The following is a 20978-nucleotide window of genomic DNA, read 5'->3' on the forward strand; positions in this document are numbered from 1 at the left end:
GATGCACCGGCAGAAAATCAAAGACCACTCTAGAAATCTGCTTGCTTATGTCACGGACAGGCTGTGAGGTGCGTGAGGAGGAGACTCAGGACCACTGGCAGAGCTTTGACAACAGCCTGTGAGGTGCATCATCACCACGAGTGTCAACGTCAGTGTCAAGAATCCTATTGCTGGCAAGAAGGCGTTTCTTTGCAATAAGATGCTTTAAATGGCAAGGCACGCAAGGACTGGCGCGTCTTCTCTTGAAGGCAGAAAGAGGTACATCGGAACACGGGAAGATGCTTCTTGACTGCTCTGTTCAGATGCCTCCTGAGACAGATAGGGTGGGATAAATCCAAACCAACAGGTTATATATAAATCAAAAGGTTGCCAAAGTAATCAGGGAGGACCCTGAAACGCTTCATTCAGAGTCCCCTAGACTAAAGAGTTTAAGAGAGGGAGAGAAGAGCAAAAATGCCCCACCTAGAGGTCATCTGTGGTCTCAAGGTCCAGAGAAGTCCGGAATTCAACAAAGGAATCAAAAAGTCAAAAATAATGGGCGTGCCTTGAAAGCTTTTCGCTGGAGGCGCGACGGGAGGTGCCTCTGCGGCGGGTGAGCTGCTGCACGGCGGCATTGCGCTGCTCTTCTGAGATGCGGATCAGGTCCAACACCACCTGCGCGCACATGCAGCGCTGCCTACTCAGATGAGTAAACCCCAAAGCCTAGATATATTTGTTCTCCCAGACCGAGCCAGGCATACCTGTCCGCTGTTGCCACTGACTGACATTCGGTTTGCAAGTGTCCTGATCTGTAGCACGATTGCCTGATCGTGGTCGGAGTAGGCTCTCCCCAGGATCGGTAAATTATAGTGCTACCCGTGCCATTAAACCCTTCCGCCGTCGGTTGTCATCGGCCAGCGCCGGCATGAACAATCCCTTATTAAGCGATCAGGTGCACATGTGTGATACAACAAGGCACCAGCTAGCCACCAAAGAGCCTGGCAGCACTGCCAGAATGCATCAGCACAGAAGCTGGCCCACAAGAAACCGCAGACACAGCTGCTTGCACGCCAACACATGCCAATGCATTGTGGGCAATACGGAGCTAACTGCTCGGATCGCCCAGTCTCTCCAGCCTGGCTAGGTCGGCATGCAGCCATTGGCTTCTAGTTCCACAAATGGCTGCAGCATGCGCTATACCATTCTTGGCCTGATACTTAATCAGAAAATTAAATAGACATCTTCAATCTCCAAGAAGATTGAGGCTCTGAAACTCTTGAAGGTAGCATTGACAAGCTCTATGAAGGGGCATCCCATTAACGATGGCTGTAGGCAATCCTGCATCGTGGATTTTAAGGATATCTTCCAACAATTTATCCGACTCAGGCGCAATGCGACTTGGACTAGGACGAGTACGGTACGGGAGGAGGCACCTGGGTGAAACGGGAGAGGCCGATAGATTCGGAGGCTGGCTGGTAGGGGAAGGCCTGCGCCAGCTCCACTAGGGCGCCCTGGCTGCTGGCCTGCAGGTCCGCTAATAGGCTGGTCGGGAAGTGCCGCCGCAGCACCACCGCCACCTCACCCTCAAACCCCTGCAGCATTTACACATAATACAATGCAACCTTGACGCCACTCAACACGCAAGCCATGCCAGCAGGCTGCTGCGATCAAAGCAGGGGAGGCTGCAGCATCTTGTGGTGCTAGGGTGATACTTGCACACTGTCTGGAGTCACAGTGGCATGCCAACAGGGCGGTTCCGGCCTGTCTGACCTCCATGCGCCACAAAGAACAGCCCACTTGACAAGGCACTGATACTCCAGACAGCGGGCAAGTGACCAATCAGACGGGCACATAAATTTTGCCCCTCTAAGAAATCACGCAGGCAACAGGCTGCATTCTGGCTGCTGGCTGGGCGCGGGTGGCCCAAAAGGGGGACTTTCAGGTTGAGGTTCATGCATGAGGGTCCCGCTGCCAGTAATCCAAGCAGAGCAACCTCACAAGCATTGGGCCGAGTGTACCCAAGCAGACTCGCACCTCCTGGAAGGTGACGTGGAGGGCCCAGAGGACGCGTGCGACGCGGCGCATGCATGTGGCCAGGTCGTGCATTTCGCGCTGGGGGATCCGCCAGGAGCCGGGGGACCCCAGGCAGGACATGCGCAGCCACGGCAGCGCCGGCAGAAAACACCATCGCCCCCGGAACGTCTTGAAGTACACCTCGTTCGCCGCCACCGGCAGCAGCTCATCGCACTTCACCAGCTTGTCATAGACCTGCATCAGCATCTGCGCACGCGAGACACACAAAGACAGCGTCAACACTCTGCATACACTGCTGTAAGCTGAGAGCACCCCAAGAGTCCTACCCAAATGCCTGACTGTTCATGACCAGGCGACCTTTGGCTATGGCTCGGCTGTGTCTGACACCACATGATGCACGGATTCCCTTGAGGAATGTTCTGGGGAAATGCGCTATGCTGATGCAACCAAGCACCACCGCTGAGCACAGCATGCAGTGTGAGCGCTGCTGCTCTGGCATAACTCCTGATCCTTGAACCCGGCGGGGTGGGTTGATGACAGACACACTTGTAAACCTCTTTGGGCTGATCTCAATGACAAGTGGATGTGCCTGCAGTACAAGGGGACAAGCACAGCACCTTTTCGCAGTCCACCTCAGCCGCGTCCCTGTTGGCGGCAGCCTCCTTCCGCGCGCTCTCCTCATCCTCCTGCTGCAGCAGCATGTACCTGCGCAGCAAAGTGTCCTTCACAACACGACCATAACACTTTGCAGTTCATTACCGGTAGGCAGATGTCACAATATGCAGTTGCACTTTGTCAGTTGACTACTATCAGGTTCCCACCGATCCAGCCCCTATCCTGAGACTTGAACCAGGGAGTCTTGATGATCACTTGCAGAATGCTCTGTCCGAAAATGGATGACAGCTGCTTGCAGTGGACTAGCTGTCCAATCATTCTCAAACATCCGGAATTCACACCAATTGCCCCCAATCGACGGAGCATGCAATGCATCGGGTTGGGTGTTTCAGGAGCCCACCCGTCGGGCTGCCTGAGAGAGCGAGCCCGCTCCATGCGCTGCTTGGTTGTCTGCTGTTCTGTGTCCCCATTCGTCGCCTTCCATGCCAGCTTGCTCAGATTCACCAGGTCAATCATCGCCTCCGCCATGTTGTCAGCCGCCTGCATGGTTGATTGATGCTCCAAGATTTGGTTTGAAGCTTGAATAGCTATTTGGACCAGATCCATGCATCATGCAAGGCATCACAAGCCGCCTGTTGCCTTCCTTGCCTCACAAAGGGCCAGATGGCTATTCCGGCGCATGAAATGCAGTAAACAGCTTGGCAAGAACATATTGCAGGCGCTCAAGCTAGCAGAAGCACAGAGCTGGTAAAAGTTTATCATGCAGGAGCTGTTCAAGAGTCTGGCATCCGGGGCATGCCTGGTGCGAGGCGCTCTTTGGGAAGACGAACACCGACAGCATCAGCATGAGCATGACACCCCCCACAATCCCCACTATGCGCGTCAGTGCCACCAGGCTGGCATCTGCGCGCACATGGCCCCACATGTCAGCATGTGCCCCCATACCGTCACGAAGCCACCACTGCAGATTCTACTCATGCAGCAAGCCAATGCAGCTATGCAACTGACAATCCTCAGGCCATGATACACCAAGTGCTATCTGGGCCACACAAGGCCCTGTCAAAGCCTGGCTTGGAACGCTCAAAGTCTGATAGCTCTAAATAGAGCGATTAGGTCCACTTCTGTCAGGTGTGCTTCTCAACATCTGCTCAGTGCATTGGGTTGTCTGTACAGCAGAAGAAAAGGGGAGCTAGGCACCTGAAGGCTCATTGGAGCCCATGACGACCAGCACAAAGGTCATGACAAACAGCTTGGCGCTGTAGTCCAGCGACAGAACCCAGCCCACACACACCGCACCAAAGCCCACCAGAAACGCCACAAAGCCTGCACAAAGCCAAAGGCACCCTCACATCAGGCGGCAAATATGTGAGATTGCCGCCTGACAAAACATTCAAAGCACTGATAGGACTGAGCCCTTAAAGAGCATGAGACCGCTTTCACCCAGATAGCGCTCATTCCTTGGTGACACATTCCATCATCACTTGTCAGCCTGCCAGTGACTCACCTGTGATGGCAATGTCTTCATCTTGGCCAAACCCATGGCCCAGCAGGACAGTAGCGAGCCCCAGAAGCCCCCCAAAGATGGTGCCAATGGTGCGCTCCACTGAGACCTGTCAACACTCCGAAGGGGTCAAGACAGGCCACATAAACCTTTGTTCCTTTGCGAAAGATCACTCCCAGGAACCAATGCCACTGAGTACCACAAGATTACTTCACTATTGGCATGCTGAATGGGTACCTGGGTGACTTTTCCCAGCATCGGAGCCGCCACAACCACGATTGTGATGGCAGCCCATTTGCAGCCCTGCATGGTGAATAGTCAGGTTAGAAAACAGTTCAATAATTCAGGCCAGTGCAAGATCACAAATAGATGGATCAGGGGAGTCGCTCACCTGCAGCCACTGCAGACCTATTCTCTTCTGTCTCCCTGCAAGCCACTTGGAAGCAGTCAGCCCACAGGATCTGTGAATAGCTGGCTGGAGCCAACCGACCAAAACTCAGCCTTGGAAGTCAGGGAGCATGAGATCGCGCACCCCCAAGCATGCCCATGATAGCGTAACCGAGGGTCACCGCTATGCAGACACCAATGCCTTGCCGTATGGCTTGTCGGAGGAAGACTGGAACCTTCCTCCTACGTTGTTCCATCATTTCTCCTGCTCACACGAGTGGGTTTAGTCTTAACAGGATCGGAAGGGAACCTAATTACAGATTGGTACATTCGAAATCCTGGCTACAACACAAACCAAATCCAAGGATTGTTCAACGAGAAGTTGCTTTACCAGCCATGATGCCTATGTGACTACCGTTTCAGCGGAAATAACTATTCAAAATTCATTCTGATTCGATTTCTCTGTTCGGGAGTTCCAGACCCTCTCGATCAGGCAGGCACCAACTACTTAGTAACACAGATCAACACAAGTCCTGCTCTTATCTTGTAAACCAAAGGACTCGTCTTCATCACTTCTCAACACCTAATCCCACGAGCACAGGCTAGAAATGAGAAGACAAGGTATTCATTAGTGGGATCCAGCCTGCAAGAGAAGGAGCGCCATCATTATGTGTACGTGGGCATCACTAATTAGTGATGACTTATGACCAGTAATCTTGGAGCTTCCTCTTGCAGAGGAGACCCATGAAGGCCAATGTTGAACATTCAAGGATAATCAATAGCTGCAGAACAAGTGTTCATAAAGATGTCTCAGCTGCTTGGTGACGAAGCACCCCACACTGGAACAACAATCGTGGCAGTTTCCTTTGATGGAGGTGTTGTCCTTGGTGCTGACTCCCGCGTGAGCACAGGGAACTATGTTTCCAACAGAGCGTCAGACAAGATTACTTCTCTGTCAGACAATGCTTACATGCTTCGCTCTGGATCCGCTGCTGATACTCAGGCAATCGCAGATTATGGTGAGGCCTCAGAGCCTCTTGTCTGTATATCGCATGACACTTTACAACTGTGCAATCGTCCTGTAATGTAGCAGGGGTATCACAAGTGCTTAGGGTTGCTCTTGCTGATAGTAAAGCGCACCTCAAGTACAAGTTCTGATGGGCAGGGTCTGCAGGATTGCAAATTACATTTGATTTCGATCATCTAATGTATCCTGAGACTGTACCAAGAAGTTAACAGTATCATGCATCACCGTAAGGTGTAATCAGAGACTTGCTCATCGTTCCTGGCTGTGCAGTGCGACACTACACAGCCATGCACTCTATGGAGCTAGGGAGAGACCCCAAAATTAAATCAGTAGCAAAGCTTGTGGCTCAGGTGTGTGATGATATCACAACACCTTCTGTTCCCTCCACATCTGTGCTTCGAGTTATTTCATTAGAACCACGCACAAGTACTGACTAGTGGACTCTTCAAGGAACTCCATGCCAAGGGGGCCCTCATTATTTTGGCTGCCTGCACCTGACAATCCGGCACAGACGCACTCAAAGCCATGTGCATTGCGCAGATCAACTACTCCAATAAGAATTTGCTGATGGGCGCCATGATAGTGGGCGGTTGGGATCCGGAGGGAGGTGGACAGATCTTTGGTGTGCCCATCAGCGGGACACTTGTGCAGCAGGACTGGACCACGGACGGCTCTGGCAGCACCTACATCTGGGGCTACTTGGACTCTGCCTACAGGTGTTGTCCCTGCCTGATGCTACTGATCGACTTGACCGCGTGCAAGCAGAGAACGTTGCCATCGTCCTCTGATGAGGCCATGCCATGCCACCAGGAATGGATTCCTAGAGCAGAGCAGTGCAAATAGGGGATCCAGGGTGCCAGGGATAGCATACCACTGTGGAGGCAGGGGACTGATCTTCTCTTGCTCGATTGCATGAGACATCCTGAGTAGCCAATCGAGGAGGTGGACAGGAAAGTGATGCAAAATGCACTCAGCGAGGGAATGGACTGGGGACGGCAAGCTACAGTAAAGAGAATGCTGTCAATTTTCTGAGAAAGTCCCTGAAGCGAGAGTCATGTGCTGTGGATGCGCATGCAGGGATGGCATGAGCAGGGAAGAGGCAGAAGAGCTGGTGAAGACAGCGCTCGCTCTGGCAATGTCGAGGGACGGCTCATCAGGCGGCCTGGCGCGGTTGATCACCATCACTAAGGCCGGGGCGGAGCGGCGGATGATCAAGGGCGATGAGATTCCTCTATTCTGGGATGAGATTGAGCCTATGGGCACAAATGGCACCGGCATGGTTGTGGTCTGAGCTGGCTTTGATGCGCTGTGGAGGGCTGAGGTATAAGATAGTGAATAACTCCCCAAGCTGACGGTGTTGTAGTAACAAGGCATTCCGAGTATGCATATGCCTTTTCAGGCTATAGAGATGCCCCAGAAGGGCAGCATGTATTTGCACTGCATATGCATATACTGCATGGCAGCACAACGTGCATTATGCAACATGTTCTCTGTCACTATGTTACATGACGAGACTTGATTGCTCGCTGCTCTTGAATTTTGCTTGCTCACACAGCAGCCCATGCCTAGGGCTGATTTGGGGCTCTGTGCAGTCCATCAAATTGTCTGTTATTTTTACTCTCATTACATACGGAGACTGGCTGTCCAGCATTTTGTGATGCCTGCACCAAACCTGCATCATCATGGGCTCCTCTTTGTCAGTGCAAATACATTTACTTCCCTTACCTCGCAAATCAGGCAAAGCAGTTGTTCCGATCTGTTCTAGTGTACCGTTTGCTGGAGTGCTGACTGTAAATATTAGCCTCCTGAGGACCTGTCCTGTTGAGAACTCGGGGTCATCAAAGTGCACGGGTTTCAGATAATGCGTCAGAACATGCAGAGGCACTACAGTGTACATACAGAGCTCTGGAGTCTCATACAGATCACAAGTACAGAGACATTCAGATACTTCTCATTCAACGCCTCTTGAAAATACCTCCACAGCGCCGCGGTGCACGCGGGCTGACAGGTGGTTTGATGGCATGAGTTCGCCATCCACATTCCAGCTGGACTCTGCCCCAATCGGCTTCACTGCCACAGCCACCACGTCCAAGACAGTGATGAAAGGCAGATCATGCTCCGCGTCAATGCCTGCAACAGGATGACTCACGATCATGAGCGCACATCACACATCCTTAATACATGTGCTCCAGTGTCTCAGTGTAGCCCTCCCAAAGAACCCTCACTCAGATGGTCGCCCAAATGACCTAGCAGGCTCCCCTCAAGTTGCAATCTGTCAGCATGCCGGAAGATGCAAAGCATGACTCCAGGTATTACTAAATGCCCTGGTCTGGTAGACTTAGTCTTGTGCGACTACCCCTTCCACAAGGTATGGATGGGTCTCTTGAGCCAGTGCCTGCCACACATGAGCCTGTGGCCTCAGCAGGGCCTGTGGCTCTAAGCTGACACCTCTTTGTACCCATCCCGTTCTCTGCTTGCACTAGCTACAGTAACAAATTTAAAAAGGTTATGTTTGTGAGCGTGAGAAGACCCAGAGAACATCTGTGCTGCGTACCAAGCGTGGGGATGCGTATGAGCAGGCGCAGGTACTGCAGCACAGAGCAGCGCTTGACCAGGACGAGCTTGAGGCGGCCATCATTTAGGTGCGCGGTTCGCGCGAGGCCGCCGGCACTCATGTCCGATCTGCACGGCGTCACGATCGCCATTATGCTCTTGAACTCCCCCTGCAATGAACGTGCATGCATCTGTGAGATTCTACGTTATAATTGAGGAGCCTGTATCCATGCATGCATCCGTGAGACTCTGCTACAATTGAGGAGCCTGTTTACACCGTATCGTGTGCGCGGCCCTACAAGACACTGACTCCTTTGGGGACTACTCAATGCTTCTTGAACGACAAGGTCTCGGCAAGAACACAAAATTCAGGAGGAAAAGGTCTGGCACTGCAAGCTCGGTGTCTTTTTAATACTGAGATCCCAAGCAATTCTTGGTGTGCGCTGGTAGAGTAGCACAGGGTGCAGGAAAGGGTGTCACCTCGATGGATGTCCAGGCAGGCTCGCCCTCTGACGGAGTACTGCTGTCAATAGAAATGTCTGCAGGTGGCACGCCAGTGGCAGTTGCACAGAGCTGGCACTGGCTTTTGCACTCCACAGCCTTTGGTCTGGAAGCAGGCAAACAACAGTCCAGGACTTAGAACAAATTTACCTCCTGAGCAAATGAGACAGTCTGTGAACCACACACTCGCAATGCGGCATGCAAGGAAGTAGATGCATCCACTGCTTGGCCTGCAACATGCAAATGTCCAGACTTGCCAACTCATAGATGCCTTGTCTTGGCACAAGTGCGGGGTCAGATTCTTGTGGAGGCTCACGCGCTGTGCATGGATGGCAGGTAGGACACACAGGCGCGGTAGCAGCGGCCGCGTAACAGCGTCAGTGCTCCTGCCAACGGATACCTCCGTTCTCCGAGCCACCTGCATTGTGTGCAAGCACTCAGTGATTGTACACAGCTGACAAGGGTATGACTCTGTGAATAAACGCAATGTGCTCGTCAATCAACCCAGGCATGGTGTTGCATGGCTGTTCAGCCACGATCTGCAACACTCCACAAGACAGACGCCGTATTGATATATTTTGTTGCAGATCATGGCGGAACAGTCCTACAAGGCCATACGAATGTAGAGGATGTTGCATATCGTCGCATTTCCCGTAAAGGGTAATGCAATATGGCCATATACGTGGAAGGCGCTCACTTCGACCAGCGCAGCGTTTCTGATGTGCGCAGGAGATCGCCCATGTAGCCGTAGGTTGCATAGCAGACGCTGAAGCGGTGTGTGCCGTCGCCAGTGTCCACCCGCATCACATCTAATGGAGTCCTGCACACTATATATTCCCTAAGAATCTTTGATAAAGTTCTCCACAATGGCGGTCCGGCAGTCGACAGTCTCAAATGAAAGATCGGGGTGATATATCGGGGTGATATATCCCTTGCTAGGAGCTCTCTGGCCTGTCCGAGGGTCTGAGAATGGCGGAGTTTCTCTTCCAAACCCTTTTTCGCAGGTTACTTTGCAAGGCCACCAACATGCAAGAGGCTGTGCATGGGAAGCTGCATTCCAGCAGGATGGCTGGCGCCAGATTGAGGACAAATCCTCCTGGACAATGCATGCAGATAGTTTGCCAAGAACAGACCTGTCACCAAGGGCCACATGCAGTGCAGCCGTGGCTGCAGAGCGCGTGCCATTGAGGCTGTATGCGACGGCGTCGGTGGAGCCGCCGGGAATGTGGCCCAGGCGCAGCTTCGCGGCAGCCGCCGCCCGGTCGGCTTCCCCGCAGCTGCGCACCGCCATCACGCCGTTGAGCACCTCTTGGAACATCCCATCGCCACCCACCTGAAAGGGTGATCATTACTTTTAATTGATGACTGATCCACAAAACTTTGCTCCCGACCTGCTCTGACATGTTCTTAATTAAAGCATAGAGGTCCTTCAGCGAAGCCAACAAGACAATGCATTTGGTATACGATAGCTGTCCTCTTGACACGAAGTGGCCGCTTGGTATCTACTGCTCAGGAACAAAGTCCTTGTTGACAAGGCGCCCGGGTGCTGCTTCCACCCAAGAGGGGCAGAGGTGCCAGTTTCTCATCCAGCAGCGGCCAGACCCCTTTTTCTCCTTTTCCTTTTTGGAACAGAAGCTATTTGAGGGAGCCATTGGCGCAGCTTGAAGAATCAAGACACAGGCTGGAAGTTTGTTGCTGTTCCGCACAAAAGATGGCAAGTAGAGGTTATGCAGGATTGCAAAGGGCGGGAAAGCATCTCACGGCAAGAATGCCATCACAGGTCTGCAGCTCCTGCAGTGACAGGTCCCGCACTGTCTTGTACGCATCCAGCGGCCGGGTTGTCACTGTGACGCTACAAAGTACACCTGCCCAAGAAGCACAGCTGAGCCTACAAGATGACGCTTATAAAATCGTTATTGCAGCAGAGCAGAGATGGCCTTGAGATTTGCACTGTGTGTTTGCTGCTTAGATGTCCTGAAGGCCTGCACCGCACTGTTAACAGCCGCGCAAGCCGGATCTGTATGCTAGGGACAACAAGAGCATACCAGCCTTGCTGAGAAGGGGAGAGGCATCGCGCTCCCAGACAGTAGGCGCTCGGCCAGAGCCTCCAAAGGGATTCAACAGCACCAGAAGGCTCCTGGGCCGCTTGCTGCTTGTGCCCACTGCCTCGTTGATATCTGCCGCCCACCTCCTCACTAGATCTTCATCCTGTGCCAAGCATGACACTCCTTAGAAGATGACATACACAAATAGCTCTTCATCCTGTCCCATGCCACCCTTTCAACAACGATCTGCCCAACTCGACATTGCATGTCCTGATGCTCCTCTCATAAGCCAATATTCAAACCTGTTGTATCTAATAGATTGTGTCTGGGGGAACTTGTGTTCACCTGGGAGTCCAGCTCCACAGAGTGGAGCACCCAATTGCATGAGTGCAGGCGAGGCCTCCTGAAGGTGCAGATAGAGAGTCTGTGCGTGATCTGCTCAGCAGTGCAAACCGGTGAGAATTCCTCAGTGCATCATCCAGGGACAGAAGCACGCTGCCTCCAGAAGGGCGTCTAGCAGTAGCAAAGTATAGAAGAAAAGAGAGAAGAAGGAGACTAGAGAAGCTAAGAGAGGTATATACAGCACGTATGCAGCCTTAGGGAGGGGATTGACAGATTGCACACTAATTACCAGGAGGGCATCAATGTTTCTAAAAAATTGTCTCAAGATAGGAGCGGACCGTTGGTGTGCTCCACAGGCGTCTGCAGTGTCTCCAGGCAGGTGCTGGCTGGCTTGTCGCTACGCACAGGATTTCAGAGAAAGGAATAGAGGCCGGCTGGGGTGCTGACAGCGGCCAGCAGCGTCTGGTCTCCAGAGGCGTGAGCTGTACTCCAGACTTGGTGAGATGGGCCTTCATCGTGGCGCCCCTCAGAACAAAGTGTGCTGTGCAGTCGGTGCTCGGGCCGGCTTCCAGATCTGTAGCGCCAAGGCACACAGTTTTAGTGAAGGTCACTGTGAGCAGAATTCACGGCAAAGTGACGAGCGATTGACAGGCAGGAAATCAAGCGCAACTCGCTCATGCCAACTACCTCATTGCAATATGCATGCTTGCCAGATTGCCCTCACCTGTGAGGTGCACATGCGAGAACCTGCTTGGCTTCCGAAGCAACATGCTGTCCTGTGAAGGCGATCGCCATGATCCTTCTGCTTCAGCAATCTCGGGCACAGGTGCAACTTTCAAAGGCTTGAAAGCTGTCGACACCATGACATTGTATCTCAAGGTATTGCTGTCAGGCGCGTTCTGCAGAGATCATCAGAATATGTAAGTGCCAGTGCAGTACCTTCTACTGCCCTGTCTATGCACCATCTCTTTATATGCTCTCAAGAGATGTTCTGTACGCTAGTAAATTGCAGATCTCGGTTCATCGAGGCAGGTCTCACAGTTTAGATCGCACGTGCTTCCGACATGAGAGAGACCACGTGCTCTGGAAGTCGAATGGCGGGGACTGTGTGCGTCATGACGCCCCGAATCAAAACTCTCCAAAGAGAACAAACAAGCGGCATCGGCATGTCTAAAAGTTGTTAATTGCTGCCAGCTCGATTTTTAGCTCTCTAGATTTGCATATCGCCATAGAAAAATTTCTTAAACAGACGCGTTGGGATTTCTGCTCAGTCCCAAAACTCACTGCGGTAACAATAGCTACAGCTGGGATATGGATTTGGTGCACATCCGATGTGATAACGACCAAGGGGGGCACTGAGTGAGTTTCTAAAAATTTTGGGGAGTGGCTGCCAGCCCAGCCGTAGCTCGAAGGGCTTGTGCCTCTAGAGAAATAAGTATTGCATCAAATACGCAATTTAGTTACCAATCAGCGTTGTACAGCTGGCTCATAGCAGCTGCACAGTCGGAAAATGCTCTTTTCAATTGCAGCATACTGCATCGTCCTCAGCCTGGTTGTGGCCAGTGCTGTTGTTGCGAACGGCACAACGGCAAGGAAGCGCAACGTAAATGGAGCCACGAAGGTAGAAGCCCTCATCAAGCCTTAATCGGGTTCAGATTGCTTTTCATCGCCCGCTGTTGTGGCTTGCAAGCCTGACGATGCCTGTGCCCTGCAGGATATGCCAAATGGACAACATGACAAGGAGAGCAAGAAGCCGTTGAATGGTCAGAAGATCCCAGAGGCCGTCTCTGACACTCCAGTGAAGACCAGGCCCTTCGTCCTGTACGCTATTCTGTTGATGGCCTTGCTGGGTGGCGCTGCAACGGGTGCATACTTTGCCACGGGTGAGTCCCCTTGCTACGATTACAGTGCTTGCATTCCTCCATCTCAAGATCTTCGTCCACAGAGTGTGAGCCTTGCGCACGCTTAGCATGTAATCCCAGACATTAAGAATGGCTTACTGCTGTCTCACCAGGATATCTGTCAAAGAGCACCAATTGGGCGCCACCCACCTGCCAGCCACCAACAGTAGATGCTTTGTTGAATCGTTACAAGGAGCTGACAAACACTTTCACCTACCCCATCCTGACTACCTCGCCCAAAGCTCAGCGCCTCTTTGATATTGTGCGACTCCCCAAAGCCCATCCTGCACATATCCTTGCGCACGACTCTGTCAACTTTGATGATGGCAAACCAGCTCTAGATCTAGCAGCACAGTGCCGCCAGTTGCGACTTGGTAAATAGATGGCATGTTTGATCAGACGGAGGGGCTTGACTCATGGGCAAATGTTTGGCAGGGTATGTTGCAAGCGTGGAATTTCAATCAGCCAGAGGCGCTCAGGGCCTTCCAGCTGGCTTCAGAGGAGGACCCTGCTGCAGCCATGCCCTTCTGGGGTCAGGCCTATGCCCTGGGGCCTGGAGCAAACAGGTGCATTTACCAACTTCACCAACCCATCCTGCCTTTCATGCTAGGAGATATGCTGTGTTTCATTGTTAGAAGCTTCTCCTCACAAGATGGACCGATCACGGGTGACTCAAGTTATGCATGCTAGACACCCTCTGACTCATACCAAGGTGCATGCAGGAGAATTTTGTAGTTCCATGTGGTTTGGGGGATGTTATTCAGCAATTGATTCTACGGATGACATGCATCACTAATGGCCCACTTTTGGTGGCAGGGATGTGACGTCTGAGAGGAAGCCTTATCCGTCCTTTGCCCCGGAGGATTTCCCGGCAGTCTACAAGGCCGCCCAAGCAGCTCTGAAGAAGGCCCAGATCAAGGCCATACAGCTTGACAGCACACAGGCAAGGCCACACCCGAGCCATGCGAAAGACCCTCCCAACAACACTCAGGACCCTGTTTTTGTTATCTTGCCGGCATCGATATTACAATATCTGTCCCCGAAAACAATCTTACAAGGATTGCTACCTCCCTTTGGCGGGAGGAATTCTGGGTCTCTGCGCATATTCCTACCTTTCACCCTATGCAATGCACCTGCACACGCACCTTGCCTCTCTTGGCAGGAATCGCATGCAATCCATCACACATTAGTAACAATATTTGTGACACCACAGGCCAAGAAGGAGCTGGCACTAGCGGTGGCGCTGGCGATGAAGCGGTTCCCGGAGGGCAGTGCCACCGGCGCCAAGCGCGCGGCGGCCGAAAAAGAATACGCGGAAGCGATGCAGGCGGTCGGCGTGAAGCTGTCCGACAGCGTTCTCATCGCGATGGCCGCGGAGGCCTTCATGAACCTGTCGCCCTGGGACTATTACAATGTGCGCCCGTCCTCCTGTTAGATGTCCAGCATGCTGTTAGACAAGAGCTTTGCATGCAGGGTTACAGATAGAGTATTTTTGGCTGCCCCCAGGCTTTCACGGTCTGCTGTGTTTGTTCTCTTGAACAGCAAAAATGAAAGCAGTATTACATGTAATCTGAGGTGCCGTAGGATTGTTGTTTGCTTTAATTCTGTCCCATCTCTGCAGTTCATGCCAATGCCCTTTCCTGCAAGTGAGTGGAAGCGAGTCGGCTCGGGGGCTGATGGGTGAGTCTGTGTTGCTGCAGAAGGACAAGAGCTTGAAGGAGACTGCCACGATTGCTGAGGAGCTGATCAACCAGGCCATTGCTCTTGAGCCCATGAACGCCCTCGCGCTGCACCTCCACATCCACATCGCAGAAGCCTCCAGCCCTCAGAGGTCTGTATCCGCCTCTGGAAGCCATATATATGTTACAGCATAATCTTTGTCGTTCAGTCTCGGAATCAGCTTTTGTTACTCTTAAGGAGCTGTCATTCTTGCACGGGGTAAGGCTGGAGCACATCCCCTTCTTAGAATAAAAGCTGAGCAATTTATTGGCCCAAGAGCAGTAACCAAGCATGTAATGCACCTTCTTGGAGCCATGTGCCAGGAAGAAATATCCACAAGCTCGATATCTGCACATGATAGCTCCAAACCTGAGACAGAAACCCTGGGTCTGAAACCTCATTTTGTCCCCCAACAGGGGCCCGCACCTGAACGCGGCGCGCGCTGAGTCATCAGCGGCGCGCATGCTGGACGCGGAAGCTTCCCCACTGTGGGGCACGGCCAAGTTAGGCCACCTGGTGCACATGCCCAGCCACACGTTCGTGCGCATCGGCCGGTGGGCCGATGCAGTAACTGCCAACGTGGCGGCCTGGCGCGCTGACGTGGCGGACGCCACCGCCTGCCAGAGCCCCTACGAGCCAGAGCACAACACCGACATGCTCATCTACGCTGCCAACATGGCCGGGCAGGTGTGTTAATTTGTTATTAATATTACTCCAATGTCGTCTTTATACTCCCCTTGGCCACTTACTGACGCGATCAGGCCGAGGGGAATAAAATATGGCTCCACTTCATGATCCCCTTAATCAGGCTTCCACTTTATCAGCTAGACTTGTGTGTCGCTCCTTATCTGAGCTGCCGGGCTCCCAGGATCCACATCATCTGCATGGCCGGGCAGGTGCGCAAGCTATTCAGGCCAAGGGGGGTCCATGAAGCAGTTCCATTTTACTGTAGTGCTCAAATTAAAACCCGCACCGCCGGTGGTTCAGGAAACTTTTCGAGGCAGCTTTCAATGATCTTTCTGACTCCAGAAACACCAGACTCATGATCCATCGGATTGTGCTTGTCGAGAGCCTTCCGAATATGGTCTCAGAATTATCATGGGGTTTGTCTTTTGGGAGACAGGGTCTTGATCATCCACCCTTTTTGGCCCATTTTTTTTGCGGGGTTCACTTTGAGCACTACAGTATTTGCACAAGTCTAGCATTCCTGTGGTGCCAGAGGAGGAAGTCTAAGTTTGCCTGGCGACCTGCGGCCTCCCCTTGTGTTGCTAGAGGCCTTTTCTGTGAAGCAGATTGGAGATCTTATAGCCTCCTTGATAGGCTCCCATCTTATCAGCTACAAGTCATGTATCAGGCTCTGTTCTGAGCTGTTAGGCCAGGCAGTGCTCCTATTGCCCACATGCAAGCTAGCTCTATCCTGGCTTCCCAAACATTGTTGCATTACCTGCTGCTTTGCCTGCCATGCAAGCGCTGTCTGGGCAATACTGCACATCATGCTGCAGATGTGGGCTTTCTTTTTGATTGGTCTTTGAGGGCCTCTACCCGTGGGCACTGTGTCAGTTGTGCAGTTTGCTGCTGCTCCTTGAGTCGAAGATTTGAATATAACATTAGTTGTGCATGCGCAGTACAAGATTGCTGAGGAATATAGCGAGAAGATTCGGCTCTACCCGGCGGATATACCCACAGCCTACTCTGAGGACTATGGGAACGAGTGGGTGCACCTGATCCTGACCTACGTCATCCAGGTAGAAAGCCTGATATTTTTGCCAACTGCACGAAGAATCAATTGAATACATGTATCTGGTAGCAGGATCTAGATACCACGCAAGAGACCAAGCGAACTGATCTCACTACAAAAGGTATGATATGTAATTCCTCTGGCACACCGTGCACAGTGAGGAACAAATATGTGTGTGCCGCAGGGCAAATGGAACGAGATTCTCAACCTGCCGGGGACGGGGCCGCCGGCCGGGGCGCGCGGGCTGTGCCCAACGGGCGGCTACGAGTATTCGACGGCGGTGTACCACTACGCGCGCACGCTGGCGCTGGCCGCCAAGGCTGAGGGGGCACGCGTGGCCGGGGATATGGAGAGTGCCATCAGCTGGTACTCCCAAGGCGCCGTCACCGCCTTCATGCACCTGCGGGTGAGCTCTGCCGCACAGTGGCAACATGAAAATAGCTCTATGCTGGCTGGATGCTGGCTAGTGTGCAACCCAGGACATGACCCGACAATTGATCTGGCAAGGTTGCCACATTTGTCCGCCTGCGGGTGAGAAGAGTAAGCTTCAGCAGTGGCGACAAAATGCTGTTTTTCTTGGCTCGATTGAAGGGCGACAGATGTGCTCCAGGGGTCCTCAGTACCTAATACCGTTATCCTGCGAGCTGACGACCGCAATGTGTCTGAGGTGGACTGACAAGCTGAAACCCGGCTGGGGGGCTGGTGCGCAGGAGGCGGAGGGAACGGTGGTGCAGGAAGAGGGGACAGTGCCGGGGGAGTGGCCGGGAATCTACGCGTGCGACTACAAGAAGCTGGCGCGCATCCTCGTCAAGACGGCCGAGGCGCGCCTGGCGCTCATGCAGGGCGACACCGCCGGCGCAGAGGTGCACTTCAGGAAACTTCAGAGAAAAATGAGATATTAGCACAGTTTGATGATTCTCATGCCATCATGAGATCATGTTGTCCTCAGCTGAAGCCAAGTCTTTGTGCATATGATGGGTTCCAGCGGAGTTGTGTTTAGCTGCTGGTACCTTGTGCCCGAAGAGCATGCAGCTTGGCGGGATCTCTCAGGGGACGACAGTGGTGCATGCAGGGATTTTGAAATAACAGAGCAGGTTTGAAGGTCTTGTTCTGTGGGTGTGCACAGGCGAACTTGAGGCAGGCGTTTGCGATAGAGGAGGGGCTGGGCTACATGGAGCCGCCGCGGCAGTACCAGCCGACCAAGCACTGCCTCGGCTACGTGCTCATGCGCGCCGGCAAGAACCAGACAGCCGCCGAGGTGTCCCACTCTGTTGCATTTCCAAATTCAGATTCAACTACACAAACTTGTGCCTTCTCACTCAGGCGATGCGCTTCTCTTATGATGCTTGCGAGGTCATCGCCGAGTGCTGCCCTGCTGCGGTTGAAGCTTTTAAGGATGAAATTCTTTGAGGATACAAGCAGGCTCTCCCAGTAAAGCTAAACGTTTGGGTGGACATACTGGGTGACCGGGGCACACTGCAAACTAGGAGATCCAACGCACTCTATGCCCGTTACTTGGGAATCATCACGTACTGCTGAGCAAGCAAATAGCTGTTGCTGCGCGCATGAGCTTTGAGATCATATGAGTGACACTAAGTGATCCAAAACACCGGATGCCTGCTTCTTCAGGAATGGTCTTGCACCGAGGAGCAGACAATGCTGTTGTTGCATGCAGGGCTTGGCACAAAATAAATTTCCCCAAAGCAGTGCAGGGTGGCCGAGAGACGTATGGTGCTGCCTTCGTGATGTCTGTGAACGGCTTGGAGTGTGCACTTGCCAGGTGTTCGTGGAGGACATGATGGAGCACCCTAACAACGGATACGCTCTGCTGGGAGTTTTGCGCGCGCTGAGTGCGCTGGGCCGCGACGCCGACGCCGCGCAGCTGGCGGGAGTGCACGAGGTGACTTATTCTTGCACCAACAGAGAGTCTGAATTGGGTTTTGAATTGTAGATTTAAAGGCGATAGCCGTGTGAAGCAACTGTTGTGCAAAGGGGGTGAGTCAGCCTTGCACGAACACATGTTTTCTGGATATGCATGTCCTCTGTATTATCGCGCGTTGGCATGACCAGGCAAGATATAATCGGTGTATACTTGCGCGGAAGTGATGAGTTGCTTTGCGCACCCTGGCACCAGCATACAGCTTCCCCTTTCCTCAGTCATTGTGTGATACCGTGCTGGATCATTCAAGCAGAAGCAGCGTCTGAGCTTGATGGTTGAAGATAACATAGAATTGTTGATATTGAAGCGCGACATGTTGTGATAGTAAGAGATGTGCTGTTCCAGAGTGTCCACCTTGAAATAGTTCTGGATTTATAACTGGGTGACTGGACAGGCGGCCTGGGCGTCCGCGGATGCACCCCTGGAATCGCCCTGCCCTGCGTTCTCCCGCCTCATCACCACGCTCGACACCGGCTTCAAGGGCCGGCGGCTGATGCGCTGAGCGCTGACATCCTCTGGTGGCTCCTCAGCCGCCAGACGACAGGCATTTGATGAACATACTTCGATGAAGACTCGCATCGCAGAAGGTGTGAGGAGTCTCGGCTGGAGCAATGCAGAAATGCACACTCTCAGGGGTAGAGATGGAAGCTGGCGATGATTGCTGGAGAGGGGACTACTTGGGGCACTGGCATCTTTGTTGCAAATGCAACCAGACGTGGCTCTCTGCTAAAAGGAACCTCCTTTGGTTTGCAATTCCCCGCCTGCGGACAATCCTGAGTCAGCATCTGCAGAAGCAGCCCTCAGCAGTTGGCGGACGCCGTTGTGTGGAAGGGAGATGACAACAGGTGGCTGTTGGACAGAATGGAGTTTTGTCATGGCTGGTATAGAAGGGAGATTGCATAACTCCAGATCATTTGCTGGACAGCCATACTGTCATTCCTGGTATACGTATGTATTGCATGGGAGTATCTCAACTTACAGAGAGTGCCCCGAGCAGATTCTGCGCAAACTTGTACAACCAAGTATATGTACAGTTGCTAGCTGGGGTTGGGTGTCACACCATGATAAATGTGTTTTGATGAACCGGGATGACTTGCCGGGGAAATTTCTGAGGTGCAATACCAATTTATTTACTGGTGTTTGCTGCTTGGTAAAGGTGTGGACCTGATGATGGTAGGGGGAAGTATATATGTGAATGTACAAATTTGAATTCTTGGCACCTCCATGTGCTGCATTTACGACTGAAACTTTCAATATGGGGGCGCCTGTTCGCATGCATTGGAAAGTGTTATAATAATCAGGCATTGCCCCTTCCTGTCTGCAAGAACCCTGAAGCACAGGTTTGAAAGACAGATGTCGTGCATGTGCATATTTAAAGCGTTTCAGAATGGTTATTTTACAGTATATGCCCCACACTCTTCAATGAGAGTCTAAAATGTCTTATTTAAGTGTCTTTCCTTGCAAGACAGCATAGAAACAGCATGCCTGGCCATGGCATCCAGCAGCAAACCTCCTCACACAGCCTGAATTTACAGTGTCCGTAATTAATATCAGTCTTCCCCCCACAGCATTACAACGTTTGTACGAGGTTTCTTCCCATGCCATTTGGCTGCATGTTCTGAAGCGTATACTTGCAATACTCAGATAAAGCCATGCAACCCTTAATATCTGCAGGCAACAGCCAAGTTTCTGCGCTCTCAACAAGTCTAAACTGTGATTCCAAAACTCCCCACCAAAACTGCGCACAGCACAATGCCGTTGTGTAGATCAAAGTGCTTTTCTTTCTCTTCTCTGCCAAGCAAGACAACAAGACACAGTATCCCTTGGAGTTCATCAACACTTGCTCTAGAGCAAGTGCAATCACTCGATTGAAGCCTCTCTTTCTAATTTCCTACATCTAAAACTTGTTCCGGTGCCTTGCACCAAGGGATAATATACAGCAGAAGCCACCCACCGTTTCCTGAGCTACTTCCTTTGTCACATCAGCCACCAGCGCAAACACCTTGCTCAAAAGACCACTGTGGAAAAAAGCTACTTAAAAAAGGATGGTTACAGGCCCTTGCACCCTGAACTCTTCAGTGCAGTGCCAGAAGCAACTTGTACTCAGTACTCCAACAACGTGTCCTGAACATATGTCACGCTGATGTGCAGCTCTAGTCTTCTCTCAGCCCCTCAGAACCCGGCCCACAGTGCCGCTTTGGCCAGAACGCTCACAGTGCAATGCACTCAGCAGTTGAACCACCTCCGCCGCACCAGTGCAGCTCTCCGGCAGCAGTTGGCGCTTACATTGGGCCGAGCCGCCGCAGCTGCGCCAAATTTCGCGGCGCCATTCTCGCTGACTATTCCAGGAACCGAGTGGCCGTTGGACGTCACTTCTGGGACGAGTGACGGCGCCAGCCTGTAAACATTTGCGCCGTTGCTGTGACTCAGCGCGCCGTCATCCGAGTTGCCGTCTGGCTGAATTACCGCGCTGTCAGCTGAGTTGCCGTCAGCAGATATCACCGGTGCGGCGGCTGCGCTGCTGCTGTGTGCCGGGACGCTGCTTCTCTCGCTGTCTTCTCTTCGCTTCTCATGCGCCTGCCGCATATGACCACCGGGACAATAATTATAACTTTCTGTTGCGTGTCACATGAATTCACAGCCCCACTGAAGGTGTTCTTGCAACTTCACCACTGCCACTCCCACCTCAGTACGTAA

General features: G+C 52.5%; 4 protein-coding genes across 4 annotated transcripts; 2 read left to right on the forward strand and 2 right to left on the reverse strand.

Moving 5' to 3' along the window:
- Positions 1–525: 525 nt before the first annotated feature.
- On the reverse strand, positions 526–4438 carry COCSUDRAFT_42167 (hypothetical protein; the record flags this gene model as incomplete). The annotated part of the gene is made up of 9 exons (XM_005647747.1): positions 526–654; positions 1413–1571; positions 2014–2259; positions 2631–2718; positions 3029–3168; positions 3461–3531; positions 3826–3951; positions 4133–4238; positions 4367–4438. 9 exons carry the CDS (start codon positions 4436–4438, stop codon positions 526–528), a joined length of 1137 nt encoding a protein of 378 aa, XP_005647804.1.
- Positions 4439–5306: 868 nt separating this feature from the next.
- COCSUDRAFT_23852 (proteasome subunit) lies at positions 5307–7354 on the forward strand. Its single transcript, XM_005647748.1, has 4 exons — positions 5307–5535; positions 5814–5893; positions 6084–6259; positions 6621–7354. Exons 1-4 carry the CDS (start codon positions 5322–5324, stop codon positions 6832–6834), a joined length of 684 nt encoding a protein of 227 aa, XP_005647805.1. The 5' UTR covers positions 5307–5321; the 3' UTR covers positions 6835–7354.
- Positions 7355–7494: 140 nt separating this feature from the next.
- Positions 7495–11970, reverse strand: COCSUDRAFT_66245 (hypothetical protein; the record flags this gene model as incomplete). The annotated part of the gene is made up of 11 exons (XM_005647749.1): positions 11709–11970; positions 11323–11558; positions 10988–11077; positions 10643–10805; positions 10359–10462; positions 9731–9930; positions 9295–9417; positions 8914–9015; positions 8577–8703; positions 8098–8266; positions 7495–7673 (listed from the first exon to the last, which is right to left on the reverse strand). Exons 1-11 carry the CDS (start codon positions 11845–11847, stop codon positions 7495–7497), a joined length of 1632 nt encoding a protein of 543 aa, XP_005647806.1. The 5' UTR covers positions 11848–11970.
- A 524-nt stretch (positions 11971–12494) lies between these two features.
- COCSUDRAFT_47568 (hypothetical protein) lies at positions 12495–19748 on the forward strand (the record flags this gene model as incomplete). Its single annotated transcript, XM_005647750.1, has 14 exons — positions 12495–12605; positions 12699–12867; positions 12999–13147; positions 13321–13451; positions 13702–13882; positions 14099–14299; positions 14586–14716; positions 15021–15291; positions 16230–16349; positions 16527–16748; positions 17053–17205; positions 17469–17600; positions 18123–18242; positions 18676–19748. The coding sequence occupies 14 exons, from the start codon at positions 12495–12497 to the stop codon at positions 18781–18783; spliced, it is 2199 nt and encodes a 732-aa protein (XP_005647807.1). The 3' UTR covers positions 18784–19748.
- Positions 19749–20978: the final 1230 nt, after the last annotated feature.

This window comes from Coccomyxa subellipsoidea, assembly GCF_000258705.1.
Source record: "Coccomyxa subellipsoidea C-169, whole genome shotgun sequence".
NCBI lineage: Eukaryota > Viridiplantae > Chlorophyta > Trebouxiophyceae > Coccomyxaceae > Coccomyxa > Coccomyxa subellipsoidea.

Bases quoted from the DNA above. Each gene is read 5' to 3' on its own strand.
- COCSUDRAFT_23852 (XM_005647748.1), top strand. From the start codon at position 5,322: ATGTCTCAGCTGCTTGGTGACGAAGCACCCCACACTGGAACAACAATC. The intron at 5,894-6,083 runs GTGTGTGATGAT...TGCATTGCGCAG, and splicing joins TAGCAAAGCTTGTGGCTCAG to ATCAACTACTCCAATAAGAA. The intron at 6,260-6,620 runs GTGTTGTCCCTG...ATGCGCATGCAG, and splicing joins TACTTGGACTCTGCCTACAG to GGATGGCATGAGCAGGGAAG.